The 22,989-nt window shown below is 40.8% G+C and overlaps 1 protein-coding gene and 1 long non-coding RNA gene across 8 annotated transcripts in view; both read left to right on the forward strand.

Annotated features, from left to right (window-relative positions):
* Positions 1–22,989, forward strand: part of LOC117942269 (protein diaphanous homolog 3-like) — a 166,691-nt gene that overhangs the window by 115,987 nt on the left and 27,715 nt on the right. For 6 of the 7 annotated variants that reach the window (XM_034867767.1, XM_034867701.1, XM_034868004.1 and 3 more), the window contains one exon: positions 213–275. The exons of the other annotated variant lie outside the window; for it this stretch is intronic. In XM_034867767.1, the coding sequence (XP_034723658.1) occupies positions 213–275 (63 nt within the window). The remainder of the gene's footprint in view (positions 1–212; positions 276–22,989) is intronic. 7 annotated transcript variants of the gene reach the window in all.
* LOC117942779 lies at positions 13,732–22,852 on the forward strand. Its single transcript, XR_004656220.1, has 3 exons — positions 13,732–13,742; positions 17,710–17,713; positions 22,801–22,852. It is a non-coding gene; the product is annotated as an uncharacterized LOC117942779 (long non-coding RNA).

A 22,989-nucleotide genomic window follows, 5' to 3' on the forward strand; every position in this document is an offset into this window, starting at 1 on the left:
AAATCCAAAATGAGGAATCATGTACCAGTTTTGAATGGATTGCCCATTGAACTTTAGGGGCAATTGACAGCTGTTCCCTTCAACACAGTGTTTCTATCAATGAACTTTTCTTCACAGCTATTCTCCAGATTGTGAATTCCTCCTCATGATCTTCTGAATCCCTCTTAGAACTGTAAGATATGTTTGCGTTAATTTTCCACTGCCCTCCACAGAGAACCAGCAGCAGATGATCAGCCCCAGCTCCTTCCGCCAGGTTCTCAGGCCTGTTAACCATGGTAAAGCTAATCAAGTAAAGCTAAAGCCTCAAGCATGCTCAGCTCTGTCTGCTCTTGGAAGCCAGTCTTAAACATCTGTTGCATGATTTGCAAATTCCCCATTCCAACAGTTCATATGTCTTGCTTTTTTTGTGTGTCCAGTGACCATTAGAGTTGTTCTTTTTCTTTTTTTGCAACCTTGTGTATGCCTCTTAAAAGTGTAAATGCTCATTTCTAAACCTGTTTGAGGCAGTGCGATGTGCAAGCTCTGAGAGAAGCAGGTTGAGGTTCTTCGGAAGCAGTGTGTGGGCTGATCTGGCAGCTTGGTTATCTAAAGGTTCCTAAATTGTTCAGTAACTGCAGCATTTTGAGTTGAACTCTATACTTTTGAATGCAGTCGGGAGCGTTAACATTTTGAAAACCTTATATATACATATATATGCACACTGCATATAAAGGAAGCTACAGATGTCTATTCACAACAGTACAGTATAAATCACGTCAAATGTATTTTCTGAAGAAAATAACACTTTCTCGTCCTGAATTTCTCACGTCTTACGTACAGTATGTACTGCATGTTTGCGAAGTGCGGTGAGGCATGTGCACCAGATCAAACAAACTGACTAAATGTTGTGCTACAAACTGGATGCTTGCCATTTGCAGTTTCAAGCACTTCAAGTGTTTAGTGTTATCATATAGAAACGCCATGTTAATATTTTAATGGGCAAGGTGTGTCAACTGTATGGCTTACTAGGAGGGAAGATTGGAAGGGACACTAATTATACCAAATTAAAATGGGCTATATTATTTGCAGTTGTGAACAGAAATTTAGCTTTTGCTACAATAATCAACAGCTTTCTTCTTGTCAAAGGTTTTCTTCAATCATTACTGATGCACTTCAAGAAGTATGCTGTAACGCTATTACCTCTTCTTATTTGTAATTTGAATCCCAGTGGGCTGGGTACAGGCACACATGAATACAATTATTCACACTCAGTCCATCCACATCATTGATGGCAATGATAAAGGGCCTTGCTCTGTTGTTCTGCTACGACTTATCTGAAATTAGATTGGAAAGGGACGAGGGGGAGGGAGATATACAGGGTGGGTGGAAAGAGACAGATAGCCTGTAGCATAAGAAATGGAGAGAAATGGTGTGGGCAAGAAAGATAGAGCCAGTTGGAAACGGTGAAACTACAGAATAATGTGGGAGAGAGAAAAAAGTGTGTGTGTGTGTTTCTGTGTGTGTGTGTTTCCGTCCAGTGCTATGTTAGATTAACCGGCGATTAGAGTAAAAACAAATTAGTGTGTGAAGGAGCTGCTGCTCAGTGTCTAAAAAAGACCCCATGGTGGGTTGTACAGGTAAGAAGGTCCCGGAAGGTTGCTAGCCCAGCTGCCCCCTGCTGGCAGCTTCAGACATGGCCTTGTTGACCAATAAAGCTCAAGGCTTGAGCTTGTCACCGCAGGCATCATACTCACTGCCAGCCTCCCAGAGCAAACACAGCTAATTACTTTTGTCTGCCCAGCCCCAGCACCAGCTCAGGCCTCTCAGTGCCCATTCATCTTAATTTCCCCCTCTCTGCCATCTGCCTCCTAAATAACACTCCTCCTCATTTCCCTACCATCCCATATCCCCGCTGTCTTCTTCTATACTCTCATGGCCTGACAATGGCCCTCCCCAAACATAATTGCCTGTTATTGGTATGGAGTCTCTCCACTCCTCCTGCCGCACCCCTTCTCTCCCATCTCCTTCTCTCCTACAGAGATCCATGCCTTAATTGCCCTGAGTTCAGTCGCTGGAGTGAGTGAAACCCACAGGATGCTCTCGGTTTAGTTGGAAGGTGATGACGTGAATTTGACGGCACAAACACTTAAACAGCTGCTTTCACTTTCACGCCACCCTAAAATCTCCTTTTCTCACAGTTTTAAATACCCTTTAATAATTGATCTCAGGGGTGTTGCTACACTCCAGTGAAGCAGCAAAGAGAAATAAAACAGAAACATCTGTGCAAGAAGATAGGGTAATTAGTGATGATGGGGTAAGATTGGAATGGTCAATCTGAACATTCATGGTGCCATTAAGCTTTCGCACCAAAGGAGACTCAACTGTACCAGTGTTGTCTGCAGTGGAGCACGTTTTGTTTCTGCGGAAACAAATCAGATGGCTGATAGAGTGTGCTCCCCATCACAACACTTTGATGAGACTGTGGAGTAGTTTGATTATGGCTATAGTGCTTCGTGATCATGATGAGTGTGATTGCCATGCAATAGAAAATAGAATTAATAGATTCCTTGCGGTCTACTCTACTGCAAAACAAGGGGTGCACATTGTTCCCCCTTCTTTTCCCGCTTCCTTCCTGATCTCCTTCTGTTGTACTCTTTGATTTAAGTAAACGACCTAGCCTGGGTTCAGAGCAGTTCTCCCTGCTTCCTCTGTCCATCCTCTCCTTCCTTACCCCAACATTGGCTCAGCACAGTTTAACATGAGCCAGCAGCTAAGGTGTTCAGCTTGGTCTGCAGTCTCCCTCATCCCACATACACACATAACAGTACACAGACACACCCACAGACTTTAGGGGATGAAGGTAAGCTGGCTTTGTGGTGGCTGTGGCCTGGGTTAGGATAAGGCTACTGGGCTCTGGGGCTCCTCGACACTCTAAATTGGATTGGACTCCACAGAATGATAGATCGATGGTGGTTAGCCACACAGGTGTAAGAGACTTGAATCTGCAAATTGAATCTCTAAAGCAGCAATAGCTTTTCAACTGTGTCCTCCTGAAAACATCTCTCCAGGCTCTGTCTGGTCATTTAAGCCTTCTAAGCAAGCACTTATCACAGCCTCACTGACTCCCATGCTGATGTGTGTGCATGTACATGTGTAGGGTATTGTATCATATAACTCCACTTATTTGTATTGCTGTTTTTGACAGAGAGCAAGATAATCTAAGTGTGTAAGACCGCTCAAGCCAGAGGTGCATTCTGGGTTTATTTGCAAAAATGCCCTTCTTGTGGAGTGATCCATTATGTAGAGAGTGTGGGGAGGAACAAGATCTGTGAAAGAGTAAATGTCTCTGTCTTTAGGAGCAATTACTTCAGATGTCTTTGGTGAAACCCGATCCAACAATTATCATGTGTGATAAAGCTCTGAACTAGAGCTTGAAATAGATGTAAAGGTCAATTCACAAAGTTGGTGAACCCCTTTACCAAATGGAAACAGGAGTTTTTTTTTTCCTACTTGCACTTGGTAGCATAAAGTTTTTCCCCCTATAACCAAGCTTCTAGTTATTGGAGATGTTGTGCTAGGGCTGCACGATTATGGCCAAAATGATAATTACGATTTTGAACGATGTTCAGATCACAATTAATTACCACAATTATTTGTTGATTTTTTTTACATATTTTTTTTAGTTGTTGTGCGACCGCTTTCCACACATGCACGTTTGCTGTAAAAAGACACAGGCGTTACAACGCAATTGTCTGTTTTCGTTAAAGGTGCAATATGGGGCCAATATGCCCTGTTTCTACCGGACGAAATAGCAACGCAGATTTTGGTGCCTCATTACAGAGCAACTCAAATGCCTGCGTTGCGCTCTGATGCTCAGAAAAAGACGTTAGAGGCAACAGAAACATTGCTGCATGTCACGCTATCAAACACTAGTAACACGCTACACAGCAGGAAACTCTACAGTAATAACTGGGTTAAACACAACTTAAATGCTGACAGCCAAACCGTGAAGTGTGACTGTATTTCACTGTAGAGTATTCCAACAGCAGGACGTACAACAGTCTGGCGCCAAAGCTATGCGCTAAAAGATACAAACTACCTCCGGTCACTGCTGCACAGATGGGACAAAATGTGCGCTGACTGGTAAACTGGTAAACCTCGAGACTGCCTTATGGCTACTTTCATACGGAGCGTTTTATGTACGGAATGACAAACTTTAAATATTGCCCAATCACGCAAATTTGATCTTGGGAAGAGGTGATTGTGATTTAAAGTTGATTCAATGTGCGGCCCTATGTTGAGTGATATTTATTGTAGGGATGCACTGATTTATCGGCAAATAAGACAACATTCAGCGATGGTAGTGGCTTATGTTTGTGTTGTTTTTTTTGTTTCATAAATGTGTATGATGAAATGTTTGCACTTTCAAACATAGTGTAATAAAGAGATAAATTACTTTTAGACAATCAGTTTTTATGATGACAATTTCTTTGTTTTCCCGTCACAAAAATCAACAACACATTAGTTATCGGCAAAAATGTTATTTTAAAAGGAAATATCAGCCCTGGATTTCACAATCAGTGCATCCCTAATATATTTACAGAGTCAACTTTATGACCCTTTTGTAGGTAAATGTATGTTTGTGTACATAATTTGGGATCTTTTGGCTCATGCATGTAGCTATCCAGTGCAGACTTTAAATAGCTTGATAGATATAGGTGTGAATTTTAGTAGAAGAAAGGAATAGGAATTGGCTTAATTTTAGACTCAACCCACCATGTCTTTCAAAGGTTGTGCTGCACAATCATAAAGACGAAACTGGGGAGTGTGAAGTAGAAATGAAAGTAAAAAAAAAAAAGTAGATTAAAAAAGGAAGTTTGCTTCCTCCTCTCTCCATCTCTGTGCGTTCTGTATGCTCAAATGTGAGACATTTGTGAAAAACTAGCAGTGAGAGTCAGTCACTCTTCCTATCCCGGGGCTGGGATACTCTAGTGGAATCTGCTGTTGGATGCTTGCCTTTTTGATTTTGCCTCTTATAAACTGTGATATGTGGATTCCACTGCAGGCTACTCTATCCTCCAGATTGCGTGTTTGCTTTCTCATTCCTCTTTCACATTTCTGTCTCTTGATGTCAATGTCAATTATGGGTTGAAGCTTCCCAAAGTTCCTTGGCCTACTCTTTACTTTTTGACTTGGTTTTGGCATGGTTTTATCTCCTCCCTTACCTTGCAGCTTTCCCCCAGACATGACATAGGCCGAGAAAAAGGGGTTAATAAATCATTTCCGTGAGCCCAAGACAAAAAGAAGAGCACAGACGGGGTCGTCCCAAGATCTATTTAAATTGCTGCTACACGTCATTGTTTCAAAAACAAAAAGGAGAAGTTGCCGATTTATCTGCAGTTGATCATAAAATGTCATCCACACATATCATATGGCCCGTCCATTTCTCATTAAGGTGACAGATATTTGCCAAAGAGCTTCTGTTCCTGAGTGCTCACTACCCACTTTTCTAACAAGCACACTACACTACATGTATACACGCATAGACATTGTCATCTTAAACCCTCTGTTTTAATGATGTGCAGGCAGAAGGTTAAAGGTCAACCCTCGGTCGGGCCTTTAGCTGAGTCAAGGACTGGACATGTGTACTGCTCTCTGTATTCATTTCCACAATCATCTGGCAACTAGGAGTTACAGCTCTCACTTTTCACCACACTTATTGGTGGTTTAGATGTTTAACTGTTCTTGTAGACAAAGGCTGTCCAGATGGGAAAGTGTACCTTGACCTGCCTTTGTCTGTCTGTCGGAGGTGCTGCACTTTGTGTGCGTGACAGTGCCTACGTGCGTGTGTGTGTGCGTGCAAGCGCGCGTGTAAGTTCTTTGAGTCTTTGCACACATGCATTAAACAGATGGAGCAAGAGGGCACCTTAACTAAGTGGCTAGTACTACTTCTGGTCCTGCCTGTCCAGTGAGACTTTTGGAATAGTAATTGAGGGATGTAAAGAGCAATGAAGGGAGCATTTCCTTTTACCCTGTTTATTCAAGTTTTGCAGAGAACAATGCTCTTCTCTTTTGGAATGCCCAGCACAACACACACAGTCTGATCTGTTCGCCACTTAGCAGCTTTCCTCGAGTAGTTGGTGATGAATTGTCCCATATCTTTTTTTCTACTGCTCTGGCGATTTAACCAGCGACTTCCAGGCTCTCTCCTCTGACCAATAGCCTGAATGCATCACCTAGTGTCTATCCTGGGATAACCAAATGGTTTTTATTTGCAAAGACACCATGTGCCCTATGTGTAATACTGACAGTAATTAGCATGAAATATGTTTCTTTCTGACAACATTTGGTTCTAGATCAGGGTTTTCCATATAACATGTCAGTCGGAGAGGGATTGTGCTTAGGGCTGTAACGATACACCAAACTTTTTTTGGGGGGTGGGGGGGTCATAATACAATTTTTTTTCCTTCTGCCATATGGCATCTTTTGCCATTGATTACATCCCAGTTTGCAACACAGTATTACAACAGATACCTTATTTATTGAAAATTTAAATCAATCAATTTTAAATAAATTTCAGTGGTTCATTAACTCGTTAATTAACTCTATTTCGAATTAGTTAGAAGAATATTGGTAATAATTCCACTCCCAACCTGTAGAAGAAAAGTGCTTTGGTACCTAATGTAAAGGTACTGGTTGACAAGTAGCTAGCTAATGCTAATTTAATTCTTGGTGGGTAACGTAAGATTACGACACCATCCAACATGCTCATTTATGTTTAGTATGATGGTTTTTACCACGTTTGACAGCTCTGGGCTAACACACAAATTCATCAGAAACGTTAACTGACGACTAATCTAATGGTAATTTAGCTAGCTAGCTAGCTAGCTAGCAGAAGCTTCAGTCAGGATGAGAGCAGACAACAACCCCGGGGACACATCCACAGTCAGCCCCCAGCCAGCTAGCAACCATCCACTATCATTACAGCCCAGGCAGGGGGATAATGCCATTCGTTAATTTGCATATTTGTGCCGTCATTACGCATAATTAGCATAAAGCTTTGTGGTTGTGTCAGCCAGGTAGATAGAAAGAAATAGAAATCTTTAGCTAAATAAATCATGATCCCGCTGTCTCTCCATCTACACCGGCCCCTGCATCCTGTCCCTCATCCCCTTTCTACCTGCATGCACACTGTGCGCAGTGCTGCTGCACATGAGGAGAGAGGGAAGAGGGGCTGCGCCTCATAAAACGGATTCCAAAAGAGGTGACCGTTTTGGCGGCCAAAGGAGAGAAATACCTCACATGCTCGCTGGATAATACTGGCAAAGTTTTTACAAGTTTTTGACAGATTTGTCGCTAGTTGCTTTTGTGAAAAAAAGTTGCAAAGGGGGTCCGAAAAGTTGCTAAGTCTAGCGACAAAGTCGCTAAGTTGGCAACACTGTTTTCATGGAGACAGAGGCTGTTTGCACAGAGGGGAGGGGGTATGGGGGTGTGTGTGTGTGTGTGTGTGTGTGTGTGTGTGTGTGTGTGTGTGTGTGTGTGTGTGTGTGTGTCTAGAGGGATAGAGGGATAGAGAGACGGAGGAGTGCAGGGAAAGGAAATGCAGCTGAACTAATGTTTTTTTTTTAAATGGAGATAAAATAAACACCCGCCACAAATTAGTCTGTGCGGGAAACACTGGTGTTCAAATTTGATCCACACACATATCAAATTGTGTTGAACTAATAAGGACTGTATTAGCCTATGCTAAGAGGGCAAGCTTAACACACCTCTAGCAAATAAAGCCTTATTCTTACAACTGTAATCTCTGTAATCCATGCCCCGTCCAAAATGAAAGAAGATGAAAAAGTGAAATGGTGTGCCATATATTCACTTGACTGCTCGGAGAGGTCAGTGTGATGGATGAGGGTAGAGTGGACACACATGCATGCACAAACACACTCAGACACCAAGCTCAACTGTGCCCACTCAGTCCTAATAAAAAACAGATGATAACAAACACCTCTGCACTCTGCTCAATGTTGCTCTGCCGTACATCCAACATTTTCTAGTCCTAAGCTGATCAGGTTCCTCAGATATCCACTCTTAGCTGGATTATGAGGGAGCTGGGCTGTAGTAAAGGCTGTGGATCGTGAAATGGAAATTGGTGTTCAGCCTGTCGAGGACCCTAATCAGCCCTTTCACACCAGCTCAGGCCCCAAACAGTATAGGTGAAACTGCTAATGTAGGGTTGCTATTCAGCCGGCTTCTGAAATCCTCCTCATCTTTTATTTTCACATGCATACTGTCTTCTCTTCTGCCTGCCTTGATACACACTAGAGGCCGACCGATAAAGGATTTTTAAGGCCGATATTGATACAAATATTTGGTGATTAAAAATCCGATATTCTGATAAATTGGCCGATATACAGTATATTTAAAAAAATACTGTATATCCAGAAACGCGTAACAAAAACATAAACAGATTTCCCTAACATTAGTTATTTGTAGTTATTTATATGTTTGTAGCATTTATGATAATGTGTTAGAAAATAAACTTGTTTACAACAGAACAGAGGAAGATAAAATATATAAAGTTCTGATAAATAACATGTTTTAAAATACAAACTTAAGATATGAAACTTTATGTTTCATATCTTAAGTTTGTATTTTAATACATTTTATTTTAAACAAAAGCACAAACAACAAATAAAATCAAAGAGTTGCCAACAGGGATGTTTTAGAACTCCCTCTGGTGGGCAAACTATCCAACGCCAACACTCATAGCATGGTTTAAGGTTGTTTTGTTGATTTTTATTTTATTTTTTAAATATTCATTTATCAGCCATTATAAATGCAGATACTGATTAGTTTGGAAAAAGCCTAATATCCGCCCACCGATATATTGGTTCGGGCTCTAATACAAACCTTTTGTGCAGGGAACAGAGGCAGAAACCAATGGGTTAAAAGGTTGAAGCTTTTTAAAATTTTATTTAGATACACATCTTAAATTGTATTAGCTTGACGTCGTCAGATTGTAGATACTGTATATATAACGTTACTGTGCTTTTGGGCGGTTGTTGAGACTCCTTCTAAATCGCTTCCATTTCGTACAGCTGTTTGTAACGAGAAATAAAATTGATCATTAATCATTTTTATTTACATAGTTTAGAGATGACTTTACCAGCTGACTTCTCTATTGGCCGTTGAAAAGTCTCTTCTAAAACCATCCTCTGCGACTTGAACAGATGAGACAGCGACACCATCAGCTGGTTTGAGTTGAGCCGGTTGAGGATTTTAAAATGAATGCGCTGCGGATGTCTTCTATAACAGACACAAAGGCGGAATCTACACATCTCAATTCTCCAGTTGCAGCCGTCTTTGTTGTAAACAAATTCAACCCAAGCGCTCTTTGGTGACGTGGTTGATTCCATAACTGTTGATCATCTCTCCAGCATCGTATAAAGCCAGCCCTGACAGTTTGATTGGTCCAAACAGCTCTTGTTTGGGCATAGTTGCTCCACAATGTATCAAGTCCAGACCAATGTTCCCAACCTCAAATGTTGTGGGCGGGGCTAAATTTGTCTGGCATCTGGTCTAAGTTGGTATATGACAAATGTGTCATTGTTTTCTCTCCGTCTCACCCTCTGTCTTTCTTTCTCTCTCGCTTTCTCCAGCCCATTTTCTCATGAACCGTTTATGTACATTGATTGAGACTAGGCCCTTACATAGTACTCCAGTTAATAATGCAGTAAGAAATGAAGTCATTCTCAGCATGACTTTGTGCTAATTAAATTTTACAGCAGCCTTATCGCCCGGCCACACACATTTCTGGTCCTCCCACATTTACCAACGCCAGCAGCCATATCACAAAGCCGTCAGGGAGAGAAAGAGCTAGGGAGATGATTATATGAATTTCTGTTGTTACGGGAGGGAAATGAATACTATCTCCCCTTTAAATCTATGCACTCTACAAAGGGAGGCACTTGAGCTCTGTCTCTGGGGTAATACCTTTGGTAAAGGAGCATCAAAAGTGCTATAGCTACATTTTTCCCCTCTCATTTCACAGCTTCCGTCTTGTCACACATTTGTGTTATTTCTTTATTTGTTTATCTTTTCAGCAGGCTGTCTGTCTGGTTTTGTGCTTCAGGCTAACATTTGCGACTGGTCACACTGGGCCTTGGCAAAAAGAGGTGCATCCCTGTTAGCATGTGTTACTATGGTTGCCACTAAGCTGTCTTGACTCAGAGGCAATTCAGATAATTTAGGTAGGAGTGATGAAAGGAGATAATGTCTGGTTCAAAATTCTAGTCACCTTCCTCCAATAACCAATCTGTAAACAGCCCCATATCCAGGTATCATTCTCCAGTGCACCATATTCATACAGAAATACAAACAAACACTGAGGCTCCTGTTGTTGATGATTCCAAGGGGCTCTTTTAGTCTGTGATAAAATGATCACATGCTTCCAAACTGCCTCATCTCTCTGTCTCTCTCTCTCTCTCTCTCTCTGGCTGTCATTTCTGCTGCCACTCCACCTGCTATGTGTCTTGTCCCTGATCCAGAAGCTCTCAGTGCAGCGACAGGAGTTTCCACGCTGACAGAGCGGAAAGGCCAGCCCTTAGGCAGCAGGATCTGTTTGATGCTGGATTCCCCTTAGCGATAGGGATTTGGGCTTTGCTGATCTGCTATTATACCACCCTCTTATGCCCATACCCTCATTCCCACATTCGACTGTATACAGCCACATGCATTCACATCAGCATTCACACACACACACACACACACACACACACACACATACATATCTGGTTGTGGACACCCAGCCTTGAGTCACAGGACCATGTTGGCCTCTGGACTAAAGAGCTTCGTTAGTTTGGCACTAGCTTTGATTCTGCATCCTCGGGGGTAAAAATTAGCAAACAAACTCAAGTGATCCTACGAAGAAATACTCACTGCGGGACTTTTGCAGATTTGAACACTTCACAAGCATGTGATTATTACTGCCATTCAGGAGAGAGTAACTTAAATCAAGTTTTGTTGAAGTAATTTTAGTGAGGACACATTTCAAGTAGGCAAGATAAAACTGGTAATAGGGTTAGAGTAATGCTACAGAGTTTTGTGTACTTAGCTAACAGACATGAGTGAGTAAATGCATTGGCTACATATTTGTGTGTGTGTGTGTGTGTGTGTGTGTGTGTGTGTGTCTATTTTTATTATATGTGTTTGTAGACGTGTGTCACAAAACTCCAGCATGTGGATCTGGATCTGGATGGGTTCTTTCACTGCCCCGGTAAGGGCGTTAATGTGTGGAGATGTAGCTTGTCCATTGTTCGGGACTGTTTTTCATTTTGGGTAAAAATTCCTTGAGCTGCTGTCTGCTCTATAATAACTATACTTGACATTTCCCTTTCCTTCAGCCTGTGGAGACTAGCAGATGCTTTCCATTCCAGCTGAACCCATTAAGGCCTTCTTTTCTCTACTGCTTTCACTAGCATGTCCTTTGGCAGGGTCCTCCTGAATGTCAAAACTCAATGTTTAGCATCACAATAAAGCCGATACGGGGCACAAAAGTAAAAGCAAGGAAATGGCTGCTGGCTAGCAAAGGGCAGGTACAAAAAGATAATTTTAAAATACTTGCCCTTGCTCAGTGCTGTAGAACAATTTTTTTTTATTCATATTCTGCATTTGTTATTTTGAGACATCAAGTTACAAGAGTGTTGACTTTTCATCAACAACCGATAGAACCAGTGAAGTACAGGCAAACGTTTGATTTTCTAAATCTACTGACTTTTGTATACGCGGATCAGTGCCAAAATGTGCTGTTGTTGTGTAGTTGTTTTCTTCATATTTTATGAGCTACTGTCATACAGCTGACTTGCATGTTGAAAAACTCACCCTGAGGTTGTAACGTTGTCTTGGTGTAAATTCTCCATGGTTTAAGTTTTAACCGTTGTGTTGCTTCAACTATAAGATGGTATATCTAATGATAAGGCTTGCAGAAAAAGAAAATCCTTATTTTTGCCCCCTCCACAGGGTGTTAAGCATTTTATTTTTGAAAATGGATACAGAATTTCAATTTCTGGAAGAACCCTAAAACCAAAGTGAAGTGGCATGTGTTGGGGAATAGTTGAAAATGAGTTCTTCCTGTTGCTTTGAACGTTCTGCTTGTCACATGCACACTGACGAATAGGCAAGAGCAAATTACACCTCACACATTTTTAGTTGTTGTGATGGAACTTTGTTGTCCCTGTTGTTGGAAGCAAGACTAGCTTGACCCTGCTTTGGGTGCCTCTTTAAATTATCATTTTGATTCCAAAGCTTATGTGTTAAGAAATGTCTATCTCACAGAATGTCTCACTTTTTTCATTTTTTTTAATCAAGTGTTACTGAAGAAGTTAACATTGTGGGGGACAGGAAAACACATTTAGTAAACAAGCCATATTAATAACTCTTAATTAATGAATCACGTTAGAGCCCAGTGGGAGTAGGCGGTAGAATTTCTAACAAATTCAATAGAAAAAAAGGATTGACCTAATGAACAATTTAACAATAATCTTTGGAAAACTAAATGATAGAATAATTGATCACTTTAAATCTTAATGCAAGTTTTGATTAAATGGAAAAAACATAATAGCTACGGCCAGTAGATTTGATTATTGTTTTGGTTGTCAGGCTGTGGTGTCGTGGCTAGTCTTGATTTGTGTACAAACCTGATTATTTTTCTAAATAGGGAGGTAATTAGCCTGGCTAGTGTGAATGGTAATTACAATGTCGGACAAAGAGGAAAGAGGATGTCTAAATGTATTTCACAGATAGTTCTGCGTTTTCCGCACAGGCTGCCCACACAGATTTTATTCAACATGCAGGAACATCTCAAGCCAAACTCAATTATTTATAACATTTGTTTTGATATAATGCACATCATATTTGCAAGCTAAAATAGTGGGAAATTGCTTATTTGCTTCTTCAGTATAAAATGTTCTGATACTGGCACCAACACAGAGCAGGTTGAGTTGGGAGGTTGGGATTTAGTTGGCTGTTTTTGCTTTGTTGTTTTGTGTACCTCATTACTCTCACTTTGAGTTCCGTTTGTAAGGCCATTTCTGCTGTTGTTGCACATATAGAGGGGAGATTCAAAATTTTGCCAGAACTAAGTCATTTCATTTTCTTCAAAAGCACAAATAAAGACATGCATATGAAGCTGTTACCCACTTAAATTTTGCCTCATGTCCTTTGCTTATTTTGAATATAGCCTTTGGTTTGGGTCAGAAGTGAATAAATTAGATACTTTGGTCATAGCAAACGCTAATTATTTACACAGCATGGCTATAGGCTTTCATGGACAAAAGTCCAAAGGGCACATTTAGCATGTTCAAGTTCTTTCTGATCAGAGGACGAGAAGTTACACTTCCATTCAAAGGGATATTACGTGATTGTTGAAATGCCTGCAGTAATTGCTAGGGGTTGCTAATTTGATCAATTGAACACGTGACACCCCTTCAGTCGGATTTACATCATATACTGATAATGGAAGAAGCTTCCGGGCTTAAAGAGTGAAGCCAACGCGGTAGTGCCTTAAACCTGCAAGCTATCTAATTTCCTTGATCATTTTACTTGATTCATTACTTCAATAAACATGTTCATAATGTTTATGGCCTCAATCACTACTTTAAAGTCTTCTGTTAATACAGCATGAGGTTCATTTTGTAAATTATAGTCCCATTTATTTTAAAATAGACAATAAAGCAGATGATGCTTTAGAGTGTGACTACACACCACCTGTCAATCGTGACATAGGCTTAGCAATGCTAACCATGGCACTGTGTACATTAAGGATACCCTTTAACTTGTTTTTGGCTGTTGTCTTTGTTTTAATCTTGAACGTTGCCTCTCACTGTGTGTCTTCACCTCAACAAATTTAACTGGGTTGCATAGAAATGCCTGATTGAGCCTTCTGCTAACCAAGCTATCTAGCTACCGCTGGTGTTATTAATGTTCTGTTCTGCAGTACATGCGTTTTGAAGGCGGCAGTAAAACTTTGCTAGATGACTTCAGAGAGGTTGAAACTTGTCACCCTCCCCAGTTACATACTCTAGTCTAACATAGTCACATCTGGTTGCAACAAGATTGTTACGCCAGTATCGCCAAAATTAAGGCTTTAAAACAGCAGTCCACAAACCAATGGGTGACTTACGTGTGTGTCACTGTACAGTGGTCCTACAGTAGCACTATGGCAACACTAGACCAAGAATGACTCGAGACGTGCTACTTTGGTACCAAGTTGGTACCAACATTTTGAAACATGATGAAACTTGTTTCTGTACAGTACCGTAGGTACCAGGGGATGCAGTTCTTCCGGCCCTGATGGGGGCAGTATACGCCTACAAGTGTTCTAGTCTGTTGCTAATTGCTGAAGAAGAACGCCTGCCAGCACAGAAAAAACAGAGTGCTTTATCTTCATTGCTGTGCATGACAGCTTGACCAGTCAGCCTGTGGCCTTACTGTAACAACAGTAACGGAGCTCACCAACCAAAAGTAAAGTCTGTCTCTCTGCCGCTGTCGTTCACAGCGTAACTTTAGCTCTGATAGCTGACATTAGCTAACTTTAGAGCTTGTTTTAGCAGGACCTCCCCCCCCCCATGTTAATGTTTGTTTATTTGTTGCTGTTTTTTGCACAGTGGAATCAACTTTGCTATTAACTGGTATATTTTTTTATACATGGTTAGATCCTTTCATTCACTTTAAAGCAAGCATTGGAAAGATTGTTTTTTCCCCTAACCTTACAGATTATGAGATGGAATTTCAAACAATGTATCTCTGTAGGCAGCGTAGCCCCGACATAAGAAACAGTTTTGATGAGGACATCAGATATGGCAAAGTCCATGTTATAGCTACACCAACTACATACAGTATAGTATTTTGTAGACATTTGGAGTTACAGCTTTATACCAACCTTAAAAAACTATTTTAGGATTCAACCATTTCAGGATTACAGTTAAGGGAAAAGGACAGAGAAGGCTGGCTCTTACAGCAGGTCCTCGGGAGTAAGCAAGGATTTTCAGCTCGGCGACTAGACTACACTGGAAAGCTTTAAGAAGAGAGTACCATTACCCTTATTTGCCCTGCAAGAACACACACTCTTAAAGTGCCCCTTAACACCTTTCCTTATTGTTCTCTTCTTACTACATAGACAAGTGTTAGGCTGTCCTGCCATGGGCTCAGATGTGTGAGAGGGTTAATGAACAAGGTTTATCCACCAAGGAAGGGTTTAGAGAGAAGAGGCTGGCTGCCTGTAAATCATCCATCAGCCTCTCCAGCAAGCCGAGCCTGAGCTCTGACAATGTAAGGTGTTTGGGCTACAGCAGAGGGGACGTGATTTATCAGTGAGGTGAGTTATTATGCGAAAGCCTCTATATGTGAGAAAGACGGGCAGAACTAAAAGATGATCCTATATCGTTTCATGAAACATGCAAAGACTAGTCAACGGGTGCCTGTGAAAAATAGCCACGTGAAGTCACTGTGGATAAATGAATCATGGGTGTGTTTAAGTTTGAAAAGAGAACATTGTAAAGAGTTCAACTTCAAAAGGGACTGTTTCTTCTAAAATAAATATATAAAAGCCAGCGAGAGCTAAAACTATTCGTGGTGACTTGATGGCATTTTCTAGCTAATTACTATAATCATTGGCCTTCAAGCTTGTCACTCCGCTGTGTCACATTTAAAAACATCTTGCCTGGAAAGAAATGACTAAATGTAACATTTTTCCTTTTTTAATGGATAATTATCTGTCTCAGGTGTTAGAGAGGGGCAAAATGATGGGCACCAAAATAGATCAGGGAAAGAGAAAAGTCTCTGATCTTCTCCTGTAAGAGTAGTGGAATTAAATAATGAAACACTTAACGTTAAACCACTGCGCTTTTGATGTGCAAATTCAACTTCACACATTGACAGTTCTCACTGGCTCTGTAGATGACTGGTTTGGATCTTACTTATCATTTTGTTTTGTCCCCATTCCCAAGACTGTGAAGGATTCATACTTTGATGAAAGGGGGTAAAGAAATTGACATCCACTTTAGTATGCTTAAGTGATCCACTTTCAGGTCCAAACAGAGATAAATAAAAATCAACAAGCAATGACTACAGACCAACTCACCTCTGATTTTATCAAAATTGTAGAGGTGGTGGATAGACACAGAGAAAGAGAAAGAGGTGGAGGGAAGAATAGAGATATAAAAACATGGAGGTGTATCTGCCTGGAGACTGTTTGTGTATGTAATGTGTTGTGTCTTTATGGAACACTTTCAACTATTCCCTTGCTGTTTTTTTACTAGTTTGTCATGGAGGGGAAGCAGTATTATAGACTTCATCTTTTACCCCTCCAGCTCGAGGCATAGCTTTAAGCCAAGCACATACTTCCCCGGTTGTCAAACCCTTGAATCGCTATCTTGCTCTCACTAACATATAGTGATCACCCCATACAATGTAGTTGAAATAGTGGTCCCATACTATAGGTTCTAGACATGGATTTTGGTTGTAAGAAAGCTAGGTACATGTTTTGCACAAACAAAGAGAAGTGAAAAGTGGCTGATTTTTAAGGGTTTTTGGCCTCTGAACTCATTTGTGCAGAAAATGAAAGACAAGATTTGAAGAAATGGCTCCGGAGCATTATGGATTGTGTGTTTGGAAAAGAGTGATTGAAGTAGCTTGATGTTGGAATTGTGAAGTCCAGGAAGCCCCTACGTAGACTGTTAATTGTTACGCTTTGCTTTTTACATTATTTATATACTATATTACTGTCTAGATGTAGAGCTGTCTATGGATTAATCAAGAAAAGAAATTGGCAGATTAAGGAAAATCATCATTAATTGCAGCCCTTTTTAGATTTAGTTCAGCTTTTCCACCTGTGTCTGTCAGGAGCACTCAAGACTGCTGTGGGTCTTTTGCCAGTAAATGCAAACATATTTGAAAACATTAGGATCAAGAATACAATCACTTGTATCTGACCTGCACAAATGTACTGTAAATGGTCACAATGTCTGCAGTGGGAAAATAATCTCACTAAGTTGTCTGGACTGATAAATCATGGTTTTTCTCGTATAGTGTGTGCATCTAGCACACATGTATCAGCTCCAACATAAATAGGTACGTTGTTGAACATTTAGTGTATTCTCAACATTACTTTACGTCATAAATCTATACATACTGTATTTCTGTAATGTATGGACAACCCTCGCCAGGAAATCTTGAGTAGAAGGTTTTTTCGAGCCTCAAATAATTCAACACACACACATACAGACTAACGGGCCTCATTGAACCAACAACCAGTTTTATTTAATAGAAATTTACTTCCACTTAGTCATTCCTCTCAAGGGTCACAAGGTCAAGTGGGCTAAGTTGCGCACAAATAAAGTTATATTTATTATATTGGTGTAGCAGCGGGAATTTCAGACCGATCCCAAATCCCAGAGGATGAAACTGAAACTGTCTGCATGGCTTATTATTAGTTGGCGTGAATGGAAAAATGTCTTTTGTAATATGGGTGAACTGCCCCTTTAAGATGAGTTACAGCACAATTCTTTTGAGTGAAGCCATCCTGACTTTAAACTTTGTGATAGGGTTTTGTACAGCAAAGCTGATCTGTATTTCTGGATTGGCATAGAGGAAGGCCAAGAGGGAGATTGAAAAGGGGAAGGGACAGGGATGCTGAGCTCAAAGTAAAAAAACAAATGGAGTAAACAATGTTAAGAGACAGGTGTCTATTTCTCTTTTTTTTCACTCTCATCCCTCTCTCTCTCTCTCTGTGGCTTTCTCTGTCTCTCTCTCGACTGATGAAATTGCCAATGATTTATAACAAATGTCAGTAGCAGGCGCAGCAGACTGCTGGTTTGTCCCTGTCGGAGCCAAGTAGAGCCTGAGGTAGGCAGCTTTGCTCATCAATCAAAGCCTCTCTCCTCTCTTCCGCCACTACTGTCAGTACTAAGCTTACTGGATCACCAGCTCTCCAAACCCAGGGCCAACATGGTTGTCATGGCGATAGTACCGTATGTAGGCACAGAGGCTGAATCAAACCGTAAGTGACACAAAACCTGCAAGGTATCACACTGTCGATAGAAGCCCTCTGTTTCATATACAGATTATGTGAGAACAGTGCCTTGTTGGCGTCTGTCAATCTGCTTCAACCATCCCACATCCAAACACCCTTTCTCCTCCTCCCAAACCACATCGACAGATTAGTTGTCCATGAATACTTGTAAACACAACAAAATGTCAGATTAGCTGAGTACCTCTAAATTCCAAATTCACAGATAAGCAGATTTCATGGGTGATCTCTTTTCACTCGTACTTTGACATACAGGCATTTTGCCTTTCGTCTCTCATGAACACACACCCACTGATGCAAAGTAACCAAACTGTGTTGAGCCTCCAGAATATAATTATGGACGATTTACTTTTTTATTCCTTACTAATTCACACCGCACTGTTAGTTTATGATGAGGTCTTGCTCTTTAATTACAGACCTATTTGAAAGGTCTTTGCCGGCACAAGCTAATTTGTCAGGCTGTTTTGTCAGATAGAAGACAGTAGAGGGAGGTTGGTATCATTTGCTCTTTGCCATCCAAGAACAGCTAACACAGGAACATAGCAGCAGTAAGCTGAACCATGAAAGGCTGTGAACCGTGAAAGGCTGTCAACTTTGTTTTTGAGGAAGAAATAAAAATCAATAAAAATTTCATTCTATGGAGTACAGATCTTCAGGTAAATGTGAAAAAAAGACATAGCGATTGATTGTAACTGTAACAAGTCCATTGGTAAATTGATGGTGAGCTACTGGCAGTTTAAAGTTTTCACAGTAAATATCCAACAGAAATGAACGGCAGTCTTTAACGTGCTGATTGTGCAGCATCTATTATATCATTATATTGATATTGCAAGTTGTATATTACAGGTGGTTTTGCTTTCAAAATGTTATTAATCTGATCAACAATTCTTATTAAACAAAGTCCATGTGCTCATAATGTTGCTTTATGATGCACACTTCCAGGACAAAAATTCAGGACTCCACTGGATGTGATAAGGTAAGAGCTGTGTTAGACATGTTTTATTCTGATGACGTTATTAGTGAAAGAAAAGTTTTTTGTTTTTTTTTATGCAATCATTGTTTGCGTTGTATACAAAATACTACTAAGCTTAGAGGCATCTAGTAGCTGTGAAGTGCTTAGTTACAACTTCCGATGGCCCGATGGTTAGTGCCTCACAGCAAGAAGGTAGCAGGTTCAAACCCTGGTCATCCCGGGCCTTTGTGTGAAGTTTGCATGTTCTTCCCGTGTACATGTTTTTTTCCCACCACTAAAAATATGTTCCCCTCACTCTCTAACAAGCTGATGTGGGGTGAGCGTCTGGCATCGCAAGTTTGCCAGGTGGCTGTTACACATTGGTGCTGTTAGAGAGCAGTCCTCCCCCTGAAGCGCTGTAAGTGTTTTTAATAAAGTGCTATATAAATGTAATGAATTATTACTTAACTTATACTGGAGCAAAATAATGACACTGGAGCCTGAACATGTACAAAGTGCTGTAACTCCTCAATATACTGTACTTCTGTTCTATTTAGCTCTGACAATGTCTTAGTGTGTTATGTAAATACTGTGTTCCTGTATGTAACATGCTTAACTGCAGAGTAAACAGCCACAACATAAAATGCCAAACAGATGCACTAAGGAAGGACTATTAACACAGAAAACACAGTTTTCATAGTGTGCCACCACTATGCAAATTTGCTCTACTTTGTCCCTTCCCAGCCAGAAATAGAGAATGTTCTCCAAGAGCAGATTAATTGGATAATGGCTTTCTCCTTTTTCCGTTACTCATCTTACTTGTCATCAAGGATTACTGGTTCTGTCAAGATGATTGTTCTGCCGTATCTCGTTAAAAGAATACTGTACCTTAGTAGCTTCAATTTAGCATTTTTTACGTTTGTTTTAAGTCTACTTGAACACCTTCTAATTGTGCTGTAGTCTCTGGTTCTTTTGTTGCTGCATTTTGCCCTCAGCATATGACCGTTCAACTAAGTTCAACTAAGTGCATAGGTTGTTTGTAAAGTTTGTGAGTGTGGGCTGACCTGTAAGGTGGTCCATCATCATTATAGTGAATGCAGCTCGGCTTTGGTTTCTTTATTGTTTTGTGTTTTACACAAATAATGTCTTATGCCGTGCACCCCGATTACAGGGCTGCCAACTCTCACGCATTGGCCGTGAGACACATGCATTTGACTGGTTTCACACGCTCACACGCCACACCCCAGATTTCTCACGCTGAAGTGTCAACCCGGTCAGTCAAATTTCTGAAAGATGAGTTTATCTGTAGATCTACCTGTTGAGCCCCTCGTGATCGATTAGTTGTGCTTTCAGAGACTGTGAGGGGGTTCAAGAGCGCTCCCTGTCTGTGGAAGTTTCGAGTTGTCGCAAACTGAAAACATTTTTTTCACGAGCCATCCCAAGTGCATTTCCCTGGCTTCAGGTACGAGCTCTGAGTATCACAGACCGTCCGTCGCTTCGTGTCCACTCGCTCTGTAACAATATAGGTGAGCAGCGCGGCTGGTGGACCCGCTCTGCTGTGGGCAGTGACGCGTTGCATCCGTGTAGTCCTCCGATAATGCGCAGCGTAAGGCCTCCTCGAAACTTTGTCAGAGACCAGAGACCCAAATGGGCCTCTGTGTCTGTTTGAGATCCACCATAGCAGCGGAGCAATGACATGCACAGCAGACTATATTACAACTCTCCAAATTTCGGACAACAGAGATGGGAGGAGTTATATTTTGAATGTGCATAAAGTTGTTAACATGAGCAGGAATCTGATAAAGCAGATCTGAGCTATACTAGGCCTATACATACTATACTACATATACGATACTGCAACGATGGGCCACTATTGTGCTTCTCTAACCTCGGTGCATCTCTAAATGTAACTGTAAATAATTCATTTAATGTTTTATAAAATGAACAAATAGTCTTTATTTTCCCAAAAAGGTAAATACAGTAAGTGGGGCACAGAGGATGAGGGCCAAACATTACTGAACATTGGCACAAAGGTTAAAGGATTAGAATTTATGCAAAACAGTGGTTCTCATTCTTTAGAATTTCAGTGGTAGTAGTTGATCCCTAAACATTAATTTAACTTTGGGTCCTGGACCTGTTCCCCACAGACCCAGATCTTCTCAGCTGTGGCTGACATATGCTCTTCATGTGGCTCATTATGTGTGGCACATTGTCTGGGTCAGTTCTTATATCATAAGAAGTTAATAATGTAAATGCTAAATGCCCTAATACCTGTTGATACTACAACAACACAAAGGCTCTTAACCCTATAGTTTTGCACATATCATGTAAGACTTGATTTCTCCGTTTTTTTAGCACAAAACTCCCCAGAAAGTACAATTTAATGGTTTATTTTTCAAAATAATTTTCTGGGGGGGCATACCCCCAGACCCCCCTAGGGAGAGCCCCATCCCCCCACATATAACAAATCCCAATTTAAACCCTGAAGTATAATTATGCTGAAAGAGCCAAAGAAATTGCTTTGTACGTGGCAAAATATGGTTTGCCCCCCAAAATCTCACTCCAAGGTTTTTGGAAAAGTTGGCAGCTCTGCGATTAATTGTCAGGAAGGTATGAAAAAGTAGATACCGCCCAAGCCAAACTATAGTAAATATAACCTTTTATATGTATGTATATGTATATATATATATATTTTAGAGGTGTGCATCTCTCCCTTAGAGGACGATCCGATACGTATCTAGATACATAGGCTACGGTACATTTCAGGGGTTATAGATTTTAATATGAAATGATTTAGTGTAATTTAGTTTGATGTTGAAACGATTCGGTGCATTTCGATTCAACCTGATACAGTAATTTGTTTAATTTCCACACATTCATTTCCAGTTACAAATGAAAATAAGCTAATTCTATGCGCGTCAAATATTAATGTTACTTGAAAACAGTGTGTAGTTTTTCTTTTTGGCATCTCACATCACACTTTCAGTCACTTTGCCCACTATGGTCAGAAACACTGTGCCAAAATATGAACATTAACGTCGCTGTCACCAGGGTTATATGCTAATGTTAGCTACCGACTGTTGCCTTGAAACCATCCAGCAAATAGTCGATACCGTAGGAAGTTTACCTGAAACTGCGGATTTAACGTCACCGCTCATTTTACACAGAGAAAACAGTAGCCTTCACGTTAACACAGCTTGTCGGAGGAATACAGCGTCTCCTGCAGCGGGGAAGCAGGGGGATCCCAGCGTTTGCTACTGTTAGCTTCCTGTCTCATCTGGGGTCTGATAAACAGTAAATTCATCAAATTCGGTGTCCACAATGCTATTATCCAATAAACTGGATAACATCATATTTCCCGAGACCCGTGTGAGTGCAGATTTCATGTCACGGCTTCGTGCGGTTTGTCACTTTGCCTAAGATTGAGTGACAAGTAGTACTCGCCCTGTTTACTTGGTTCCCATGACTGTTGCTTGGGGAGAGAGAGTGAATTGAGTTCAGTAGAACAGATGGCGCTGCAGAGTTGTGTAATTACTACTTTAAGACTTTTCATAAACAGCCAGGAATGTTAACGTGGTGGGCCACAAGGAACATAGACACTGAACTAAACATGTTAGAACATATAAACAACAATATAAACTTAACACACCCAAATACATATCTATATACATTCATACCAGTCTCACATGTTTATGAACGCATACATGATTGAATGACTCACAGACTGTGATGCATTCCTCTCAGCCGCTTTTGCCGCTAACCCCAAAAACTGAACATCGCATTCTAGTCGGCACGTTTTTTCAGCAAACCCAAACAAAGACACTGATTGGCTGATCCCTGCCATCAGACAAACGATGAGGCTTTTGCCGCAGCCGCTTCGTTAAATGACAGCAAAGCTTCATGCACCCGATTTGTAACGTTAGAACCAGGCCATCAGCCTGTTCTCGGTCCACTTGGACCAGTGCAAGAGTCTGTG

The sequence above is a fragment of the Etheostoma cragini genome, chromosome 1 (assembly GCF_013103735.1).
Source record: "Etheostoma cragini isolate CJK2018 chromosome 1, CSU_Ecrag_1.0, whole genome shotgun sequence".
Lineage (NCBI taxonomy): Eukaryota > Metazoa > Chordata > Actinopteri > Perciformes > Percidae > Etheostoma > Etheostoma cragini.